This window comes from Spinacia oleracea, unplaced genomic scaffold (assembly GCF_020520425.1).
Source record: "Spinacia oleracea cultivar Varoflay unplaced genomic scaffold, BTI_SOV_V1 SOVchr0_001, whole genome shotgun sequence".
Taxonomy (NCBI): domain Eukaryota; kingdom Viridiplantae; phylum Streptophyta; class Magnoliopsida; order Caryophyllales; family Amaranthaceae; genus Spinacia; species Spinacia oleracea.
Window position 1 is genome coordinate 121,799 of NW_026614329.1, and position 16,987 is coordinate 138,785.

Genomic DNA, 16,987 nt, shown 5'->3' on the forward strand with positions numbered 1-16,987 from the left:
ATTAGAAAGGCTGCTCAACCTAATAGGCCAATAATCTTTAGTTATTAGGCAATGTCAGAATAATGAAATAATCAGCAGATCAGAGAAATGCGGTGAGAAGGTAAACCACATCTTTCTAATTATATTCAAAACTTGGGGGAGATTGAAAAGTAACGATGGATGTCCAGATTTTACCAAAGTATCAGCAAAGATTGATGACGTATGATTGGCAGTCCAACTTCACAGCGTCATTCTACATTTGATCTACAAGTTACTTATTGTTATAACTCATACAGGTCGAATTGAGATATGTTAGACACAGCATCCTTCACTCAAGGCTCTTCCCTTTTTCTGCTTTGGTAATTTAATAATATGCAGAGTGCTTGATAAACACTATTTACAATTTACTCAACCAGTCAAACAAATCCCCAAACAAAATCGAAGGCCTGATTTTCAAAAGCAAGCAATCTTTATGTTCAGGAGAATGGCTTAATCATTTACATTTAAAAAAAAAGCTTTCATTAGTTAGAGCATGTAAAGCACCTATACTTGATACTATGTTAAACAAAGAGTTCACTTAGGAATGAAATTAGTGGATGTTTGTCTACTAATAGCATCTGTAATACTGATTCAAACAGTAACATAATAAAAATGCATCAAGAATACTGTGGTTGATATGTTCAACCTGCGTCCTCAAACGATGGTTCCTAAGATCCTAACATCACACAAAATGTTCGAGCTATTGACATCGAAATTTATTGACGGGAACCGGAGGTGTATGATTTTCATACAATCATTTTCCTTTATCACAATCCACATGCTATATAGGTACCATTGCAAGGATTATCCACTTTTTTTGCTTGTTTCTTGTCGTTCGCCCAAGTATTCTCTACCTACCTCCCTGCATTGATATATGATGCATGGTGTACACTATAGTTCCTCAAAATGTTATAAATAGTTTTAGTGATTTTGTTGATGATTATATTATAAATTATTTATTTTATTATTTATATTTTAAGTTAGATAGTTGAATTAATTCTTGGGTGTTGCAATTAGTCCAGTCTGCTATTGTGGGAGGGACATGATGAAGCACCCACTTCAGAGGTTCAGCCTCTTTCATTTTTTCTTCTGTCTGAAAAAACAGTTGGAGGTGCATGTACAGCTAAGGGGCTCCAAATTCCTAATGCAGTAATGTATATCCATTAAGGTCAAATTGGGAGCCGGAAAAGCTTAGAAAATGATAAAGAAACAAAGTCAAGTACTAAACTCACTTTCCCTTCTTATCAACTTCTATGATTATTCTGTTATTCAACAGTTGCTCTTGAATCTGAATCACCTGCAAATAAAAAGTAAGGCAAAAGAAAAATTTTAGCTTATTGGATTAGCATTCTATGATCAACATTTTGATACAGAAACTTTTCATTAACCTAGAATAGTATTAAACAAGACAGAAAGGAAGTGTCAACCCTGTGCACAAAGGAGGGCAAAGTGGTAAGGTTTTCCCCATAAAAATTCTGCTGATTCTTTTCCTTTAAAGTACAAAATCAAAAAGCCAACAAAACTAGCATACACAAATCCGAAATAAAATTTTCCTCCGACCTCCTCTTCCAACTTATAAGAACGCCTTTCCATTTTTGGATCCAATGAAATTCAAACTGCGACTAACTACACGTTGTGTACCAGTGGAAATTCCAGATGCTTGGAAGACTGAAAATCCTCCATTTGAGCACATTTTCTCAGTAAGATCTTTCCAGTGAATTGAGACATGCTTTTAGAGGAGCCTCGGACCTCAGACAGCCTCAGAAATTTAATTATCAGCTCCTTAAGCATATTGCAGAAATTTATAAGAAAACACTTCTAAAATCCTACACCACGCAGACAAATCATAAAATATGCTCCACTAGGTTCAATATGCTCCACTAGATAGCTAATTCAGGACTCGAGAAACTGCAGATAGCATCTTCTAGTCATTACGCATGGAGAAGGACAAGTACCAAGACATTTGAGAGTCATTCCATGACACTACGCCATTCACCGTAGCGGCGTAGCGTCTTTCGTGGATGTCTGCCACCCTTTAAAGATCTGGAAACTAGTGTGTGGCCCGGGCGTTGCTCCGGATTTTACTTTTAGTGGGGTTTACTTTTTGTAAAAATGTGCCCATTTTTAAAGACTGTATTTTACATTTATATGGGAAAATATAACATAAATTGTAGCTAGTTAAGATGGTAGGAAGTGAAACTTTAATCCATGAGGTTTGATGTTCGATCCATGCTACATGATTTTTTTGGTTGTCAATAACATGCCATGATGCATATTAGTGATGACGTGGCGTAGTAAGGATGAGGCATACGTGACACATATACGCTTTCATAAACACCTTTTAATATATTAGTATAGATTTAGTATTCAAGGGTCATTCATCTGACCAAACCTCATTCCGAAAGAATACTCTTAAGCCACTCTTTACCCTAAAACCCACCACAGAGTCATGCACTTAAACATCTAAACCTGGTGAAATTCATAAAATATCTTTCCATACACCAACGCCATGAGGCTAAGAGTTTTTTTTTGCTGCACGAACCCAATCTCTTTTCTCCAAATTAAGAAGCCTCTCTCTTATCATAGGGATAAAAGCTAGGTACATACAACCTCCCTTGCCTCGTTTGGGACGGGAATCTCTCTAGATTCATTGGGATAGTGTTGACAGCAGTAAGGGGGTTTCTTCTATGTAAAGAAGGGCCCTTGGCTAATGAAGCGTAATGTTGTTAACAAAATCAAGAGAAACTTCCACTCAAATATAAATTTCATCACTGGACTCTAGCTATGCAACACCCTCTAAAAGAAAAGAAACCAACTATATAGCTATCGCACCATGCATAAGATGGACAAAGATGAAGCAGCAGAAAAAAGAAAGACTAAGTTTACTAAGTATGTATTAACTGAATGAATGCTGAAGATAAAGCAGCCTAAAAAGCACCTTTTCATTTCCTTTCACGACAAAATACCCTCCAGGATCAAGGGGGCATTCACTTGATGAAAAAAAAAAATCAGTATTACAAGAGTCACTGAGGTAGAAAATGAAAGAATATGCTTCAGGTAGGGCAGTGACAAACCAGGTTTGGCTAGCTCTGTCTCATCCTTCCCATATAACACACAGCGATGACTTCGTAACATGATAGGCATTTTTCCTATAATTACATCTTTCTGCCAATTATGGAATATATAGACGTGAGAGGCGATGTAATAATTTGTATTTGCTTATGTAACACTCATGCCCAATAACACATACATACCTTAGTACGTAATTCCTTTTGACCAGCACTTTCAGTGACATACTCTATATGAGCTTCTATAGGTGCTGCATACCTGCCACATTATGGAGACAACAATTCAGATAATATCTCAGGGAAGGATCTTCTCCTCCTTATCCCATTTCCAATGTGAAGTTTGGGCTTTTTTGTCAAGTAACCTTCTAATACAACCACCATATAGATCCCACCTTTACACGTCAAGACACTCAATAGAATAGATGGATGTTGAAATGCTAAACTGCTTTTAATAAATAAATAAAACACACATACACACACGCGCAAAAAAAGGAAAATTTGTAGAAATGGCCATTTATAAGGTCGACTTTGTGAAAAAGGATCTTTGAGAAAGGACCTTTTATAAGCAAAATGACAACTTCTTTTTACTGGGACCTTTTGTCGGAAAACGGGCATTGACCACAATTTTCAAGTGCAAATTACTCCAAGATGAAACATTGGATAATGTACTGCATCAACAATACAATGCAAATATTTCCATCAAAAGAGTTCTGGAATATAAACATCTTCTGTTGTAGGCTTGTAGCCTCACGGCCCTCACCCCTAGCATTCAAGAATCTATCCAAAAATCTTACCTAAAAGCGACAGCCAAGAATGAGGAGGTGGAATGCCATGAAGACTCCTAAAAGATATGTCAAAGATACCACTTATGCACTTGCATAGGCATTAGTTAAAAGGGAATCAAACATAATCTACAAAGAGGGTTGTATGGTTCATCTTACTGTTGCTCTCTAATAACAAACTTCCAAGACTGATAGAGAGTCAAAGACCCCCCACCACCACCATCACACAAAGCACGGATAAGGAAATGGAAATGGAAATGGAAATGTAGGTAACATGCAAAAATTGTAGCCAAATGATTCAAGATAGTTCCGGAACTCCGTCATATGAGTTGATAACTTGATAAAATATAAAAATGGATCATACGCGCATAACCAGTGTAAGGTAAGCCAACAAAGAATGTTATGTATGTACATAGTATAATTGCAGCAAGTAAAGTAAAAAGCAATGGCAACTACGCTACCCTAAGGATGAACATGATCTAAAACCAATAAGGTAGAAAGGGTACAGTTACGAACGTCATAGATGATAGTCTGCACGACTGAGGGTTGATCTTCTCAGCGACACCGTCCAACACAACAGATGGTTCACCAACTTTTATATCAATAAACCTGTAAAGATAAAATAAACCAAAGAACAGCACACGTTTCATTAAAGTGATCAAACAAATACATGAAAGAAATAATACTTGGTCTACTCCAAAATAGTATAGATTTTAGCAGTTACATAATATGTAAAAACACATAGCATAATAAAAAACCAAGAAGTTGAGATAAGTACTTGAGATAGATACCACGGTCAACAGATGACCGAATTTCATTGTTAACTCGAACCATCTTCTTCATCCCGGTATTCAAAAAGTAATTGTAAGAATCCAAATGTTCCTTCACTAACCCTCTCATCTATACAGTACAAAAATACCAACAAAAGAAGAAGAAAAAAATACTCATCAAGCTCTAAAAACAGAAAACTCAAAAACCACATTCATTCAAATCAACAGAAATGTCGAATTAATCATCAAAAACTCAAAAACCAAAAACACCACATTCATTTATCAACAACTCAACAAAAATGTCGAATTAATCATCAAAAACCCAAAAAAGCACATTCATTTATCAACAACTCAAAAAAAATGTCGAATTAATGTCGATGTAATCATCCAAAATTCAAAAACCTTAAACACCACATTCAACAAAAATGTCTAATTAATCATCAAAATAAAAATTAAAAAGTATACCTTCAAAAACTCAGGAATGAGTTGAAATTTATTAACAGTTGATTTTATTGGGCTTGCCAGAAATTCCTTGTCCATCCTGAATTGCATAATATACCAATCACAGAAAATTGCAACAAAATCAAAACTCTTCCTTGAACAATGATAAAATTTGAGGGAAAAACAACATGGTTAATCAAAAATTAATCAAAGAAAAATGATTACTTATGGTCTTGTTTAGAATCACGAGTTAACCCCATGATTGTACGGAAAACTTGCGTGAATCAAAAACCTTCGGAACTGCGAAAGTGAGAATCTCTTCTGGTATTTCTGGGCGGGTGTGCGCAACTGCAAAAACCTCTGTTAAACCTCTCTTATACGAATTTATTTCTTTTTACTCCGTATAATCAAGAATAATTACCCTAATTTGCATTAAAGAGTTTTCAAAAATTCGGTAGGATTTACGAGTTGTTTATTTTTGTCATTTTATGGAATGCATGACATTATAGGTTCTGATTCCGGACTCGCGGTCTTCATGCAGTAATCCCTTAGTACTCGCACCGTTTTGTCTTTTTACACTATTTACATAATTCACTTTAACCCTATTTTATTTCTAGTATATGAAGACAAATATTAGTATATAACATATTGATGGCTTCATCATAATATATATTTTCAAAATATTAATATTTTTATAAGTTTTTATAATATGTAGTTAAAGATATTGGTGGTCAAAGTTGTGCATTGACAAGCGTGTCCAGTCAAAACGGTGCGAGTATTAAGGGACGGAGGGAGTAAAAATTTGAGAAAACATTCATTACTGTTGACTTTAATTCTTTTCGAAGATAATCTTTACAAAATAACAATTGGATCATTATTTTTTGAGGGCTAAACTTTGTGAATCTATTCGAAGTTAATTGTAACCGTTTGACTTTCACACTAATCATTTATTATTATTTATTAGATGTCAGTGGCTATTGTGAGGCCCCTAAAACTCCAATCCAACAACCTCATGCACTCCCGCCAAATCCAATCAAATCACCCTAATATCCAAAAATTCAAATGGATTTTTATACAGGATCAAAAAACTTAATGAAACACACGTAAAAGAAACTACCATGTAAAAGAAACAACTTCTCCTACTTTGATGGAGAACAACAATGTTATCACAGCAATCAACTCCCCCTGTAACACCCCGACAATTCTCTCTTTTCTAAAATAAATTTTTAATATAAATATAGATAATTATCAAAGCATTATCTCCTGTGTGAAAACGTATCGGCTTATTCAGAATTTTGCAGCGCAAAATATAATAAATAAGCTTATAGAATAAATAGTCCATCATAATTTAACTTTCAAAACCAACCAATAAAATCTAAAGTCAACTTAACAAACGAAGGTCAACTTAGAACAAACCAAAGTCAACTTAAATAAATCAAAACCAATGTCAACTTAGAAAATCAAAACCAAGGTCAACTTAGAAAATTATAAATAACTACACAAACTCTCCAATCCCGAACCCAATGATACATCATCTTCAAACTTGTAAATGGACAATGCTTATTGATCCCTAGAGACTGCTCACCGAAATTGGTCATCACATGATCAATAAGGCATAGCCATGATCAACCCACACAAACAAAAGCACGTAATCAGCAAAGCTGAGTACTACATACTAAATAATGATCCTAACATGATACTAATAAATGAACAAACCTAACATGATACTAATAAATAATAAACCATAATAATTAACAAATAAAGACTCACATCTAACTTTTACTAGACAAGATTTAACGGTTCACTTTAAAGGATTAGTCAATGGACTGAGATGTCTAACTAAAATAACCTCGCTTTTGGAAGACAGAATACGGGCGCGACTCTGTATTCGTATGACCTACGATATCGAGGAAACTTTTAATTAAAATAGAACACTGTGATCAATCTGGTCCCAGAAAAAGCTATGGGCTACCACCATGAACTTCAACTCCTAATTGCCCGTTACTTCAGACGTGCACAGTCTAAAGCTATTGTTATCCGGTTTTACTTTACATGATTTACCCATTATTACTATGTTATGACACACCAACAACATAAGTAACAACATCAACAAATAATCGCAACCTTTTTTATCTTAGGATTAAATAAATGATCACGCAACATTCAATCGAAGATTAATTTCAACTTTAGTTTAGCCTTTCCTTAACCAATTGTCAAACTACCTTTCATAGGCATAAAATATCAACTTACCAAATAAGGCCCACGGTCCTCATAAAGTAGTAGTGAAATACTAAAATGGCAACAATGATCAATCACGATCCATACTAACATATATATAAAATATTTCGTGCATTAAAAAACTCTCCTGACTTTCTCTCTACGTTTTATCTCGGGTGTATGGTAACTTACCGTGCACCTTCGCCATGGCAAGGAAGTGTAGGTCAAAAACTCAGGGAAGTAAGCATGGAAATGGAGCATCGAAACCTCGGGGACCTTCATCGGATTCGCAAGCGCTTAAAACTCGATCGATTGATGAAGTTCTTGGCGTGGAGGCATTAGATTTTGGGAATGAGAATGAGATTCTCACTCCAAAATCGGGTTTGCAACATCTTCAAGTTCGATCCGAAATGAGGCATTCGTTCAATGAATTTACGCAGCATATTCACAAATTAATAGGAAATGCAGGTAGAACTCAAACCCGAAACAATTTGGAAGTGGGTACAATTCCTATTTTGCATCAGATGAATGACGAAGATGATAATGTAACTGATAATGAATCTGATGATGAGTCTAATCATATTGTGGATACTAATGATTTGATTGAACATGAATTAGAACCGATAATGGAGTCGACTGAATTGCCTGATAACTCTGTTTTTCCTATTGAAATTGATTTTGATGATATTCAAGAGGAGGTTGATTTCTGGAATTCTGTTGTTGTATGCTATGTTGTGGGAGCTAACCCCCCTATTAATGTCATGGAAGGATTTATTAGGAGGATATGGAAGCAATTGAACGTAGATAAGGTAGTCATGGTGAAAAAACGGTATTTTCCTAGTTCGATTTAAGACTATGGATTCAAGGGATAAAGTTTTAGCAGGACCCTACTTCTTTGATAGCAAGCCCTTGATTCTTAAGCCTTGGATTGTTGATATGGACATGGAGAGAGAAGATGTGAAACTTGTGCCTATATGGGTGCAATTGAAGCTCAATTTTAAATATTGGGGAGAGAAATCCCTGTTTAAAATTGTTGTGAGCCAGATAGGTAAGCCTATCAAGAGGGATTTTGCCACATCATGAAGAGATCAATTACAATATGCAAGGGTCATGGTGGATGTTCCAATGTCATAGAAGTTTCCTAAGGAAATATCTTTCAGAAATGAGAATGGAGAAATGACTAGGGTCATGGTGCACTATGAATGGAGGCGAACTGTGTGTGCAAACTGCAGAATGGTTGGTCATATGTCTACTGAGTGTAGGTTGGGGAACACTAAGAGGGTATGGGTCAGGAAACAACCAAGTGTGGCACACACTGAGAGTGCTGCAACTGAGTTTGTACTTGTTGAGAATGAGTCAAACTTGGATACAGAATGATTTCAAATATCACTTAGGCCAATTAGAGTAAGGCCTTCATTAGTGATCCCAACTCGAACTATCAATGCTTTCCAGATATTGGGGATTGAAGGTTAGACTGAGAGAAGAGGTGAAATTGGAGCTAATGGAGATATTGGTAGAGATCATGGGAGAAATGCAGCTGGAAGGGAGGACTCTTCCCACCCTAATAGATAGGATCTTGGCATGGAATTTCAGGGGTCTCAACTCACTTCAAAAGCAGAATGAAGTCAAGCATTTCATTCATAAGTATGAGGTGGGCCTGGTGGGACTTCTAGAACATAAGGTAAAGCTTCCCAACTTAGGTAAGCGTTATCAAAAGGTGTTTACAAAATGATGTTTTACTAGTAACTCTAGTTATCATTCTGGGGGGAGGATTGTTGTTGCTTGGAAATCTGGTTGTTTTACAGTGAATGTTGTTGTTACATCTGGTCAGTTTCTTCATTGTCATATCACTCCTATTAGTGATATGCCTAGTTTTCATTGCACTTTCATTTATGCCTTCAATGATCATGGTATGAGAAAGGAGTTATGAAGAGATTTGGGTGTTCTTAATACTCAGGGCCCTTGGATTCTATGTGGGGATTTCAATTGTGGTATGGCTGTGGATAAAAGGATAGGGTCTCCTGTTAGGCATGCAGATATTGTTGACATCAACAACTGTATGCATTTGTGTGGAATGGAGGATGTTAAGTGTGTGGGTAATCTGTACACTTGGAATAATAAACAATAGGGGTCTGATAGGGTCTTCTCAAAGCTATATATAGTTCTAGATAATCAAGCTTGGAAGGGGTGTTATCCAACAGCAGAAGCTTGCTTTATGCCTGAAGGTCAGTTTGATCACTCCCCTGGTTTGCTGACTGTGTACCCTGGAACTAGTGGAGGAAGGAAGCCTTTTAAGTACTTTACAATGTGCAAGAGTTCTCCTGCTTTCAATGATACTATCCAGGAAGCTTGGAATGCTCAAATAAGTGGGAATAAAATGTTTCTGATGGTTAGTAAACTGAAGAAAGTTAAGGTTGCTCTTAAGGACCTTAATAAAAATGGATTTTCTGATGTTCAAGCTGCTGACCTGTGTGCCTATCATGCTATGATTGTTTCTCAAGAGGTCATGCATTCTAACCCTAATGATCAGGGCCTTGCTGATAAGGAGTTAGAAGCTATTCTGGATTATAAGATCAAACATAAGGCATATTTGGATTTTTTGAGTTAGAAGGCCAAGCTGGCATGGATTAAAGCTGGTGATAAGAATACAGCTCATTCCCATCAAAGTATTAAAAGCAGGAATATTCAAAATCAGGTGTATATCATTCATGATATGGGGAGGAGATGGAGAGACAAGCCCACTGATGTTTCAGAGGCATTTATTGAATATTATAAGCTATTGTTGGGAAGTGTTCAAGAGTCTAGAACTCCAGTTTGTTCAAACCGGACCTGTCTGTCAGGAGAATCACAAGGAAATTCTTACTGCACCATATACTGTAGATGAGGTGAAGGCAGCTCTCTTTTCTATTCCAGGTGTTAAGGCACCAGGACCTGATGGGTTTGGTTCTTACTTTTACAAGGATGCTTGGCATATTGTTGGTGAGGAAATTATTGTTGTTGTCTTAGATGTCTTAAAACATGGTAAGCTGCTAAAGGAAGTGAATCACACAGTTGTCACTCTAATTCCTAAGACCAAGCTAGTGTCCAAGGAATGTCAGTAATTTCAGGCCAATATCTTGCTGTAACATTCTATATAAGTGTATTACTAAAGTTCTATGTGGCAGATTGAGACAGGTGCTTCCTGATCTTATTCTGGAGAACCAAGGAGGTTTTGTTCATGGTAGATATATTGTTGACAATATAATGGTGGTACAAGATCTAGTGAGGCATTATGGGAGGACGGGAGTGAAGCCTAGCTGCCCGATGAAAATAGATTTGCAGAAAGCCTATGATACTGTGGATTGGCAGTTTCTGAGAGAAACGATGGAGTATCTGGAATTCCCAGTGCAGTTTGTGAGTATAGTTATGGAATGTGTCACTACACCAATGTTTTATTTGATGATCAATGGCTCAATGCATGGATTTTTTAAATCTCATAGAGGTTTGAGGCAGGGTGACCCCATTTCTCCTCTTCTTTTAGTCATATGCATGGAGTATTTGTCAAGGACTCTGCATAAGATGAGTGATTTATCACAGTTTCAGTTCCATCCAAGATACAAAGATATTAGGCTCACTCATTTATGTTTTGTTGATGACTTGATTCTCTGCTGTAAAGGTGAATATCCCTCAATTTATCTCTTACTGCAAGCCTTCAATTTGTTCTCTAACTCTTCAGGTTTGAAAGCCAATCACCAGAAATCTTACATTTATTGTCATGGAATGTCTGATAGTGATGTTCAAAGGTGGTGGATGCTTCTGGTTTTATCAGAAGTACTTTACCATTTAGATATCTAGGAGTTCCCATTTGTTCCAAAAAGATATCTACAGCTCAATGTGCGGTGTTGGTAGATAAGATGACTGATATGATTAAAGTGTGGAGTTCTAGGAATCTCTCTTACATAGCTAGAATGCAATTAGTTAACTTTGTCTTGCTTAGCTTACATATGTACTGGGCTCATATTTATGTGCTTCCAAAGAGTGTTCTTCAGGATATTGTGAAGAATTGTAGGGCCTTTCTTTGTAGTGGGCATGCTTATAGTAATAGGCCAAGTAGCATTTCATGGGAGAGGACTTGTTGTGATAAGTGGTGGATTGGGATTTAGAGATGTCCTATAATGGAATATTGCCAATATAGGCAAATATGTGTGGGCCTTGGTCAATAAGCAAGAAAATGTTTGGATCAAATGGGTTACTTCTGTGTATCTAAAGGATGGGGTCAGGTGGGATTATTAGCCTAGTATTACAGCTAGCTGGTATTGGAAGCAGGTCTGTAGTACTAACTAAAGAGAAGCTGAAAATGGTGTATACTGAAGCAGAATTAAGAGCAATGCCTAAGTATTCTGTGAAGCAAGTCTATAACAAACTGGCTGGTAGCAGACCTAAGGTTCATTGGGATAAATTAGTGTGGAATAGGCTTAACACCCCCAAAGCATAGGTTTATCTCTTGGCTTGCAATTCAATCCAGATTGCAAACTACAGCCAAGCTGGCTAAAATTGGCATCAGTACGTAACTCTGCAAGTTTCTTAATTTGTGGTCAGGGTGATGAAAATCATCATCATCTCTTCTTTGAGTGCTATTATGGTTGGGGATCAACACTACTGTTGTTGATTTGCACCATCTATACAGAAGTATCAAGCATGGCAGACTCACTAAATTCAGGAAGCGGGTGTATTATGCAGCAATAGTGGCAATGGTGTATCTGATCTGGAGATGAAGGAATACAAGTTTGTGGGAGTATTCCATTCCTGCTGTTAAGACTACAATTGGTACTCTGAAGCAAAATGTGAAGAGTAGAAGACAGGCAGATTTGCCTAAATATGTAAACAGAAGTGATAGTAGTTGGTTTGTGAATTTGTAAGCTTTGTAAGCCTAGTTGGTGTGATGTGTTAGCTAGCTTCTTGTTGAAATGGTCCAACCTATAGTTGGTTTATTTCTCTTGAAGTTGTTCTAGATTGTAATTGTTTGAGCTTTAATATTATTTTCACTTGCTTAGCAAAAAAATACTAACACATATATAATAATTTCCCCATGTGAATTAATAATATAAAGTTCCCAACCAACATGCTTGCACCAATCCTCCATATAAACATAATATAATTCTCAATAATATAAATTCCATACTTAACAAATTTGCAATCCACATCCATCATGCAATATCCAACATAATAGTAAACATAGAGGTTTAACATAGTTTCTATACATGATACTAATTCCATAAATCACATAGGTATGTACGTACTTTGTGTAAACAAATTGCGAGGCCACTATAACAACTCAAAAGTCGCCTACGGAGAATTCTCCACCTAAAAACAACCAATACAAATTCATATCAATTCTCCTTGAATTTACAACAACATTAGAGTAATTCAAAACCCTTCCTAAACATATTTAGAACATTCCCCAATATCAAAACTTAATCACTAAACCTCCTAGCATAGTGATTACTACACTAATGGTCACAAATCATCATAAACTCCAATAAACATTGCCTTTACAAATTTCCAGCAATATAAGATAATTTAAAACTACTCCAAAATATATTCAACACTAGTTTAGGGCCCGTGCAACGCACGGCTACTACTAAAACAATTTATTATTTTAATAGTAACTAAAAGACTTGTGATATTAGGAAAACATGAGAGTAAAAAGGATATATGAAAAAGTATAAATTCAAAGTTGTGTAAGAAAAACATTCAAATGAACTAAATTTGCATATTACTATGCAAAGTTAAAAATTATAGTCGTTTACTTGTATGTAGAACGATCTAACAACGTTAACCAAACCCAAATGACTCAAGACTAATTTTCGAAAAGATCTGAGCATAAGCGAGTTAGTCAAATACAACATATTTTGAATTGAGTAAAATCTTGATAAACAAACTTATATGTTAGTCTACTTACCATGTATTATTATTTTAATTAACATTCTTACTTACCAGTTAGTCAGTTACCATGTATTATATAATTAATAGTAGATTAACATTAGAGGTTCATTTATCAATATTTTTTATATTTCTTATCAGATTAAAAAGTAATAAAAATACATGAATAAAATTATATCATAAAGGAAAAAATAATATTGATTTAGCTTTCCTCCAATAATATATTATGCAGTACACATCTATGGTATTTAAAAACATTTTTATCTTAGTTTCCTAAAAAAACGTAATGTAATTTATTTATTTTAAAGCAAAAAAATAAAAAAACATTTTGGCGAGAAAAAATCGCAGCAGGAAATGACACGTGTCATTCCTGGTGTCTCTTTTAGTATATAGTAATAGATGCTTAAAATCATAAAAACAATAACTTTAATAATCTATAATCATCCTACCATGATTTGAAACTATTAAAACCTTAAAAATTCATGCTTTAATAATTTAAAACCCTTATTTCAATCAACTCGTAGAATCTGAAAATTAGTAATTTAGTTATGCAAAACATGTAATTTGAAATTCATAATTTAATCATAAAAATTATAAATTTAATTCAAGAAAATATGAATTAGATTAATAAAACGTAATTAATATATTAATTAGTTTAGGGTTTAAGAATTAACCAAAAACAAGAGAGGAGGGAGGTTGGCCGGTGGATAGGGGTGGCACGGCAGCGTGCAGGTGGTTGTGGGGATGGGCGACGCGGCTGGAGGCGGCAGGTGGTCATGCGGCTGGGCGGCGCGAGCGAGCAGGAAAGAATCGAAGAGGAAAGGGTTCCACGGGCGAGGGAAATAGAGGAAGAAGGGCACCGACTTGTGCTGGTTGGTCGGCGGCAGAGATGCAGTAAGGGTGGTGGCTGGTCGACGGTGGCTGCAGCAAGAAGAGGGAGTAGCAAAGTGTCGTGAAAGAGGGAGGAGAAGTACAGAAAGTAGGAGGGAGGTTTTCACATGAACTTGAGAGGAGTGAGGAGAGAGAATTTGTTGTGTGGGTAAACTTTGGGGTTTAGGGGGTTTATTTACTTTGTGGGATTTAATAATTAGGTTAGGATTAGGATTCCCTTTCCAATTTGAGAGTGTTTGAGTTCAAACCCGATTAGAAATACTTTTCCAAAACTGAAATGTCTCTATGTTTCAAATCTTTTTGAATTATGATTCTAAAAATGTTTGATTTCAAATCATTTAAATATTTAAAATACATTTAAATAAAATTAATATACGTTAAATATGTATTACTAAAATTCACCAATTTCATTTAAATATAATTAACTATATGTTGAAATATAATAATAAACTTTTAAATTTACGGGGGATCACAACAACGATCAATCATGATCCATGCCAATATATAAATAATATAAGTTCCCAACCAACATTCTTGCATAAATCAATCACGCCAACATAATATAAATCTCATAATATAATTCTCATGCTCAACATGTTTATTCAAAGGCATCAACATGCAATTTTCTAAATAGTCAAGTTCATGAATAAATTCAACATGGTTTCTACTCATAGTACCACATCCACAAACACATAGGTATGTACGTACCTTGTGTAAACAAATTGGGAGGCCACTTTCACAATCTCAAAAGTCGCCTATAGCTAATTCTCCACCTAAAAACAATCAATATAAATTCCTATCAAATCTCCATAAATTTACAGCAACATTAGGGTACTTTAAACCCTTCTAAACATATTTAGACCATTCCCCAATGTCCAAACTTAATTACTAAGCCTCCTAGCATAGTGATTACTATACTTATGATCACAAATCACCATAAACTCCAATAAAATATGCCATTTACATTCAATAACTTATAGTCATCCTACCATGATTTAAAACTATTAAAACCTTAAAAATTCATGCTTTAATAATTAAAGCCTTATTTCAATCAAATTATAGAATCTAGAAATTAATAACTTAATTATGCACAACATGTAATCTGAAATTCACAATTAAATCATAAAAACTATAAAACATGAATTATATAATTAAAACATAATTAAAAAATTAATTAGTTTAAGGGTTTAAGAAATAACCAAAAAAAGAGGGGGAGAAGTGCTGGCCGGCGGGCAGGGAGGCGCAGCAGCAGGGCGGTCGACGGCTGGTGGCACGGTGCGGCGGGTGGCGCAGAGGTGGTGGCGTGCTCTGGTGGTGGTGGTGGCTGACTTGCGCAGGGAGTAAAGAGGAGGAAAAAGAGATGGAAAGAACGAGAGGGAGGAAGAAGGGTGCCGACCTGACTGGGAAATAACGACGGCTAGTGCGGGCGGTGGACGGCGGTGGCGCGGCAAGGAGGTGGCGCATCAACAACGTGGATTAGGTGGTGGTGCCTGGTGTTTGAGAGAAAAGAAAAGAGGAGGAAAGGGATGCACGTGAAAGAGAAAGAACAGAAGAAGGAATTATGTGAAAGAAAGAAGAAAAATGTTGTGGGTCTTTGAAGAAGGAGAGAGAATTAATTGTGTGGGTTATTTTTGGGGTTTATGGGGTTTATATACTTTGTGGGATTTAATATTTGGATTAGAATTAGAATTTTTTTTTTCTAATTTTGGAGTGTTTTAGTCCAAACTCGATTAGATGTATTTTTCAAATCCAAAAGTGTTTCCATATTTCAAATCATTTTTAAAGTATGATTCTAAAAAGGATTTTTTTGTCATTAAACACCTTAAAAAAACAACTTTTGTAATTAAACACCTTACTTATTTTAAATTATATATAAACACCTTAAAAAATACAAAATTTAGAATTCAACACCGGTTAACGATTTCCGTTAGAGAAAAACGGAGGTGGGGCCCACACTTCATATACCCAATCCAACTTTAGTTTCCTTCCACGATTCTTATTTTATTTTCGTCCTCTTTTTCTAATTTCTTCTCCTGCGCTTCTTTATGCTCCTTCACTCTCCTGTTTCAACATCTCCATAAAATAGTTGCCTTCAAGTTCCTGAAATTGAAAGAGGGGATTACGTTTCAAATCAATCAAGGGAAGAAAGAGAATAATCAAGCTACAGTCAGGTATGATTTAAGAGTATCTAGTTATCAATTGCTTATAAATATTGATAATTTGGAAATTGAAAATGAAATTGAGGTGTTATTCAGTGAAAATTAAACGGCTTTTTTTGTATAATTCTTCCGAATTTATGATTTATAATGCTTGAGTTGCTGAAATTCTATTGTAATTGGTGAAATAACCCCTAATTTGAATTAGTGAAAAATTAGGGTTCATATGAAAATCGAATTTGGGATTTTTTGAATGTTAGTTGGTTTGTCAAATTAAGCTTATTGAGTGGTAATTACCTTGATTATCACCTAATACATACCGTTTTATTTGACAATTGTAGGGAATATGCAATTCATAAGTTCAGCTCAAAGAGAAAAAATGCCGCTACTCACGGTTTAATCACAGGGGTCAGTTCCCCTTTAACTCAACTCTTTGAGTTTCTGTGTAAATTATCATTATTGTATATTACTTTACTTGCACAATTATATTCTATTATGTTTTTGGATCCCTGTTTTTCTTTTGCACTTCAGTGTTCGTGACAGGACATGATTGTGCTCACAACTCCTTTCAAAGAATAAGCTAGTTGAAGACATTGTTGGGACTCTTACCTTTATGCCATTTACATATCCTTATGAACCATAGTCAATGATTATGATTTTGTCTGGTTGTTACTCAAAAACAAAAACAATACTACTATAATAGTTTTTGGAAGCCTATTAGC

General features: G+C 35.4%; 1 protein-coding gene across 1 annotated transcript in view; it reads right to left on the reverse strand.

The window, feature by feature from the left end:
* Positions 1 to 15,673, reverse strand: part of LOC110775894 (DNA-directed RNA polymerase III subunit 2-like) — a 41,926-nt gene extending 26,253 nt beyond the window's left edge. Inside the window, exons 1-10 of the mRNA XM_056834009.1 lie at positions 15,309 to 15,673; positions 14,818 to 14,882; positions 5,305 to 5,427; positions 5,104 to 5,179; positions 4,647 to 4,768; positions 4,385 to 4,477; positions 3,273 to 3,345; positions 3,089 to 3,183; positions 2,957 to 3,008; positions 1,251 to 1,315 (exon numbers count right to left, since the gene is read on the reverse strand). Coding sequence (XP_056689987.1) covers positions 1,251 to 1,315; positions 2,957 to 3,008; positions 3,089 to 3,183; positions 3,273 to 3,345; positions 4,385 to 4,477; positions 4,647 to 4,768; positions 5,104 to 5,179; positions 5,305 to 5,339 — 611 coding nt within the window. The 5' untranslated portion in view covers positions 5,340 to 5,427; positions 14,818 to 14,882; positions 15,309 to 15,673. The remainder of the gene's footprint in view (positions 1 to 1,250; positions 1,316 to 2,956; positions 3,009 to 3,088; positions 3,184 to 3,272; positions 3,346 to 4,384; positions 4,478 to 4,646; positions 4,769 to 5,103; positions 5,180 to 5,304; positions 5,428 to 14,817; positions 14,883 to 15,308) is intronic.
* Positions 15,674 to 16,987: the final 1,314 nt, after the last annotated feature.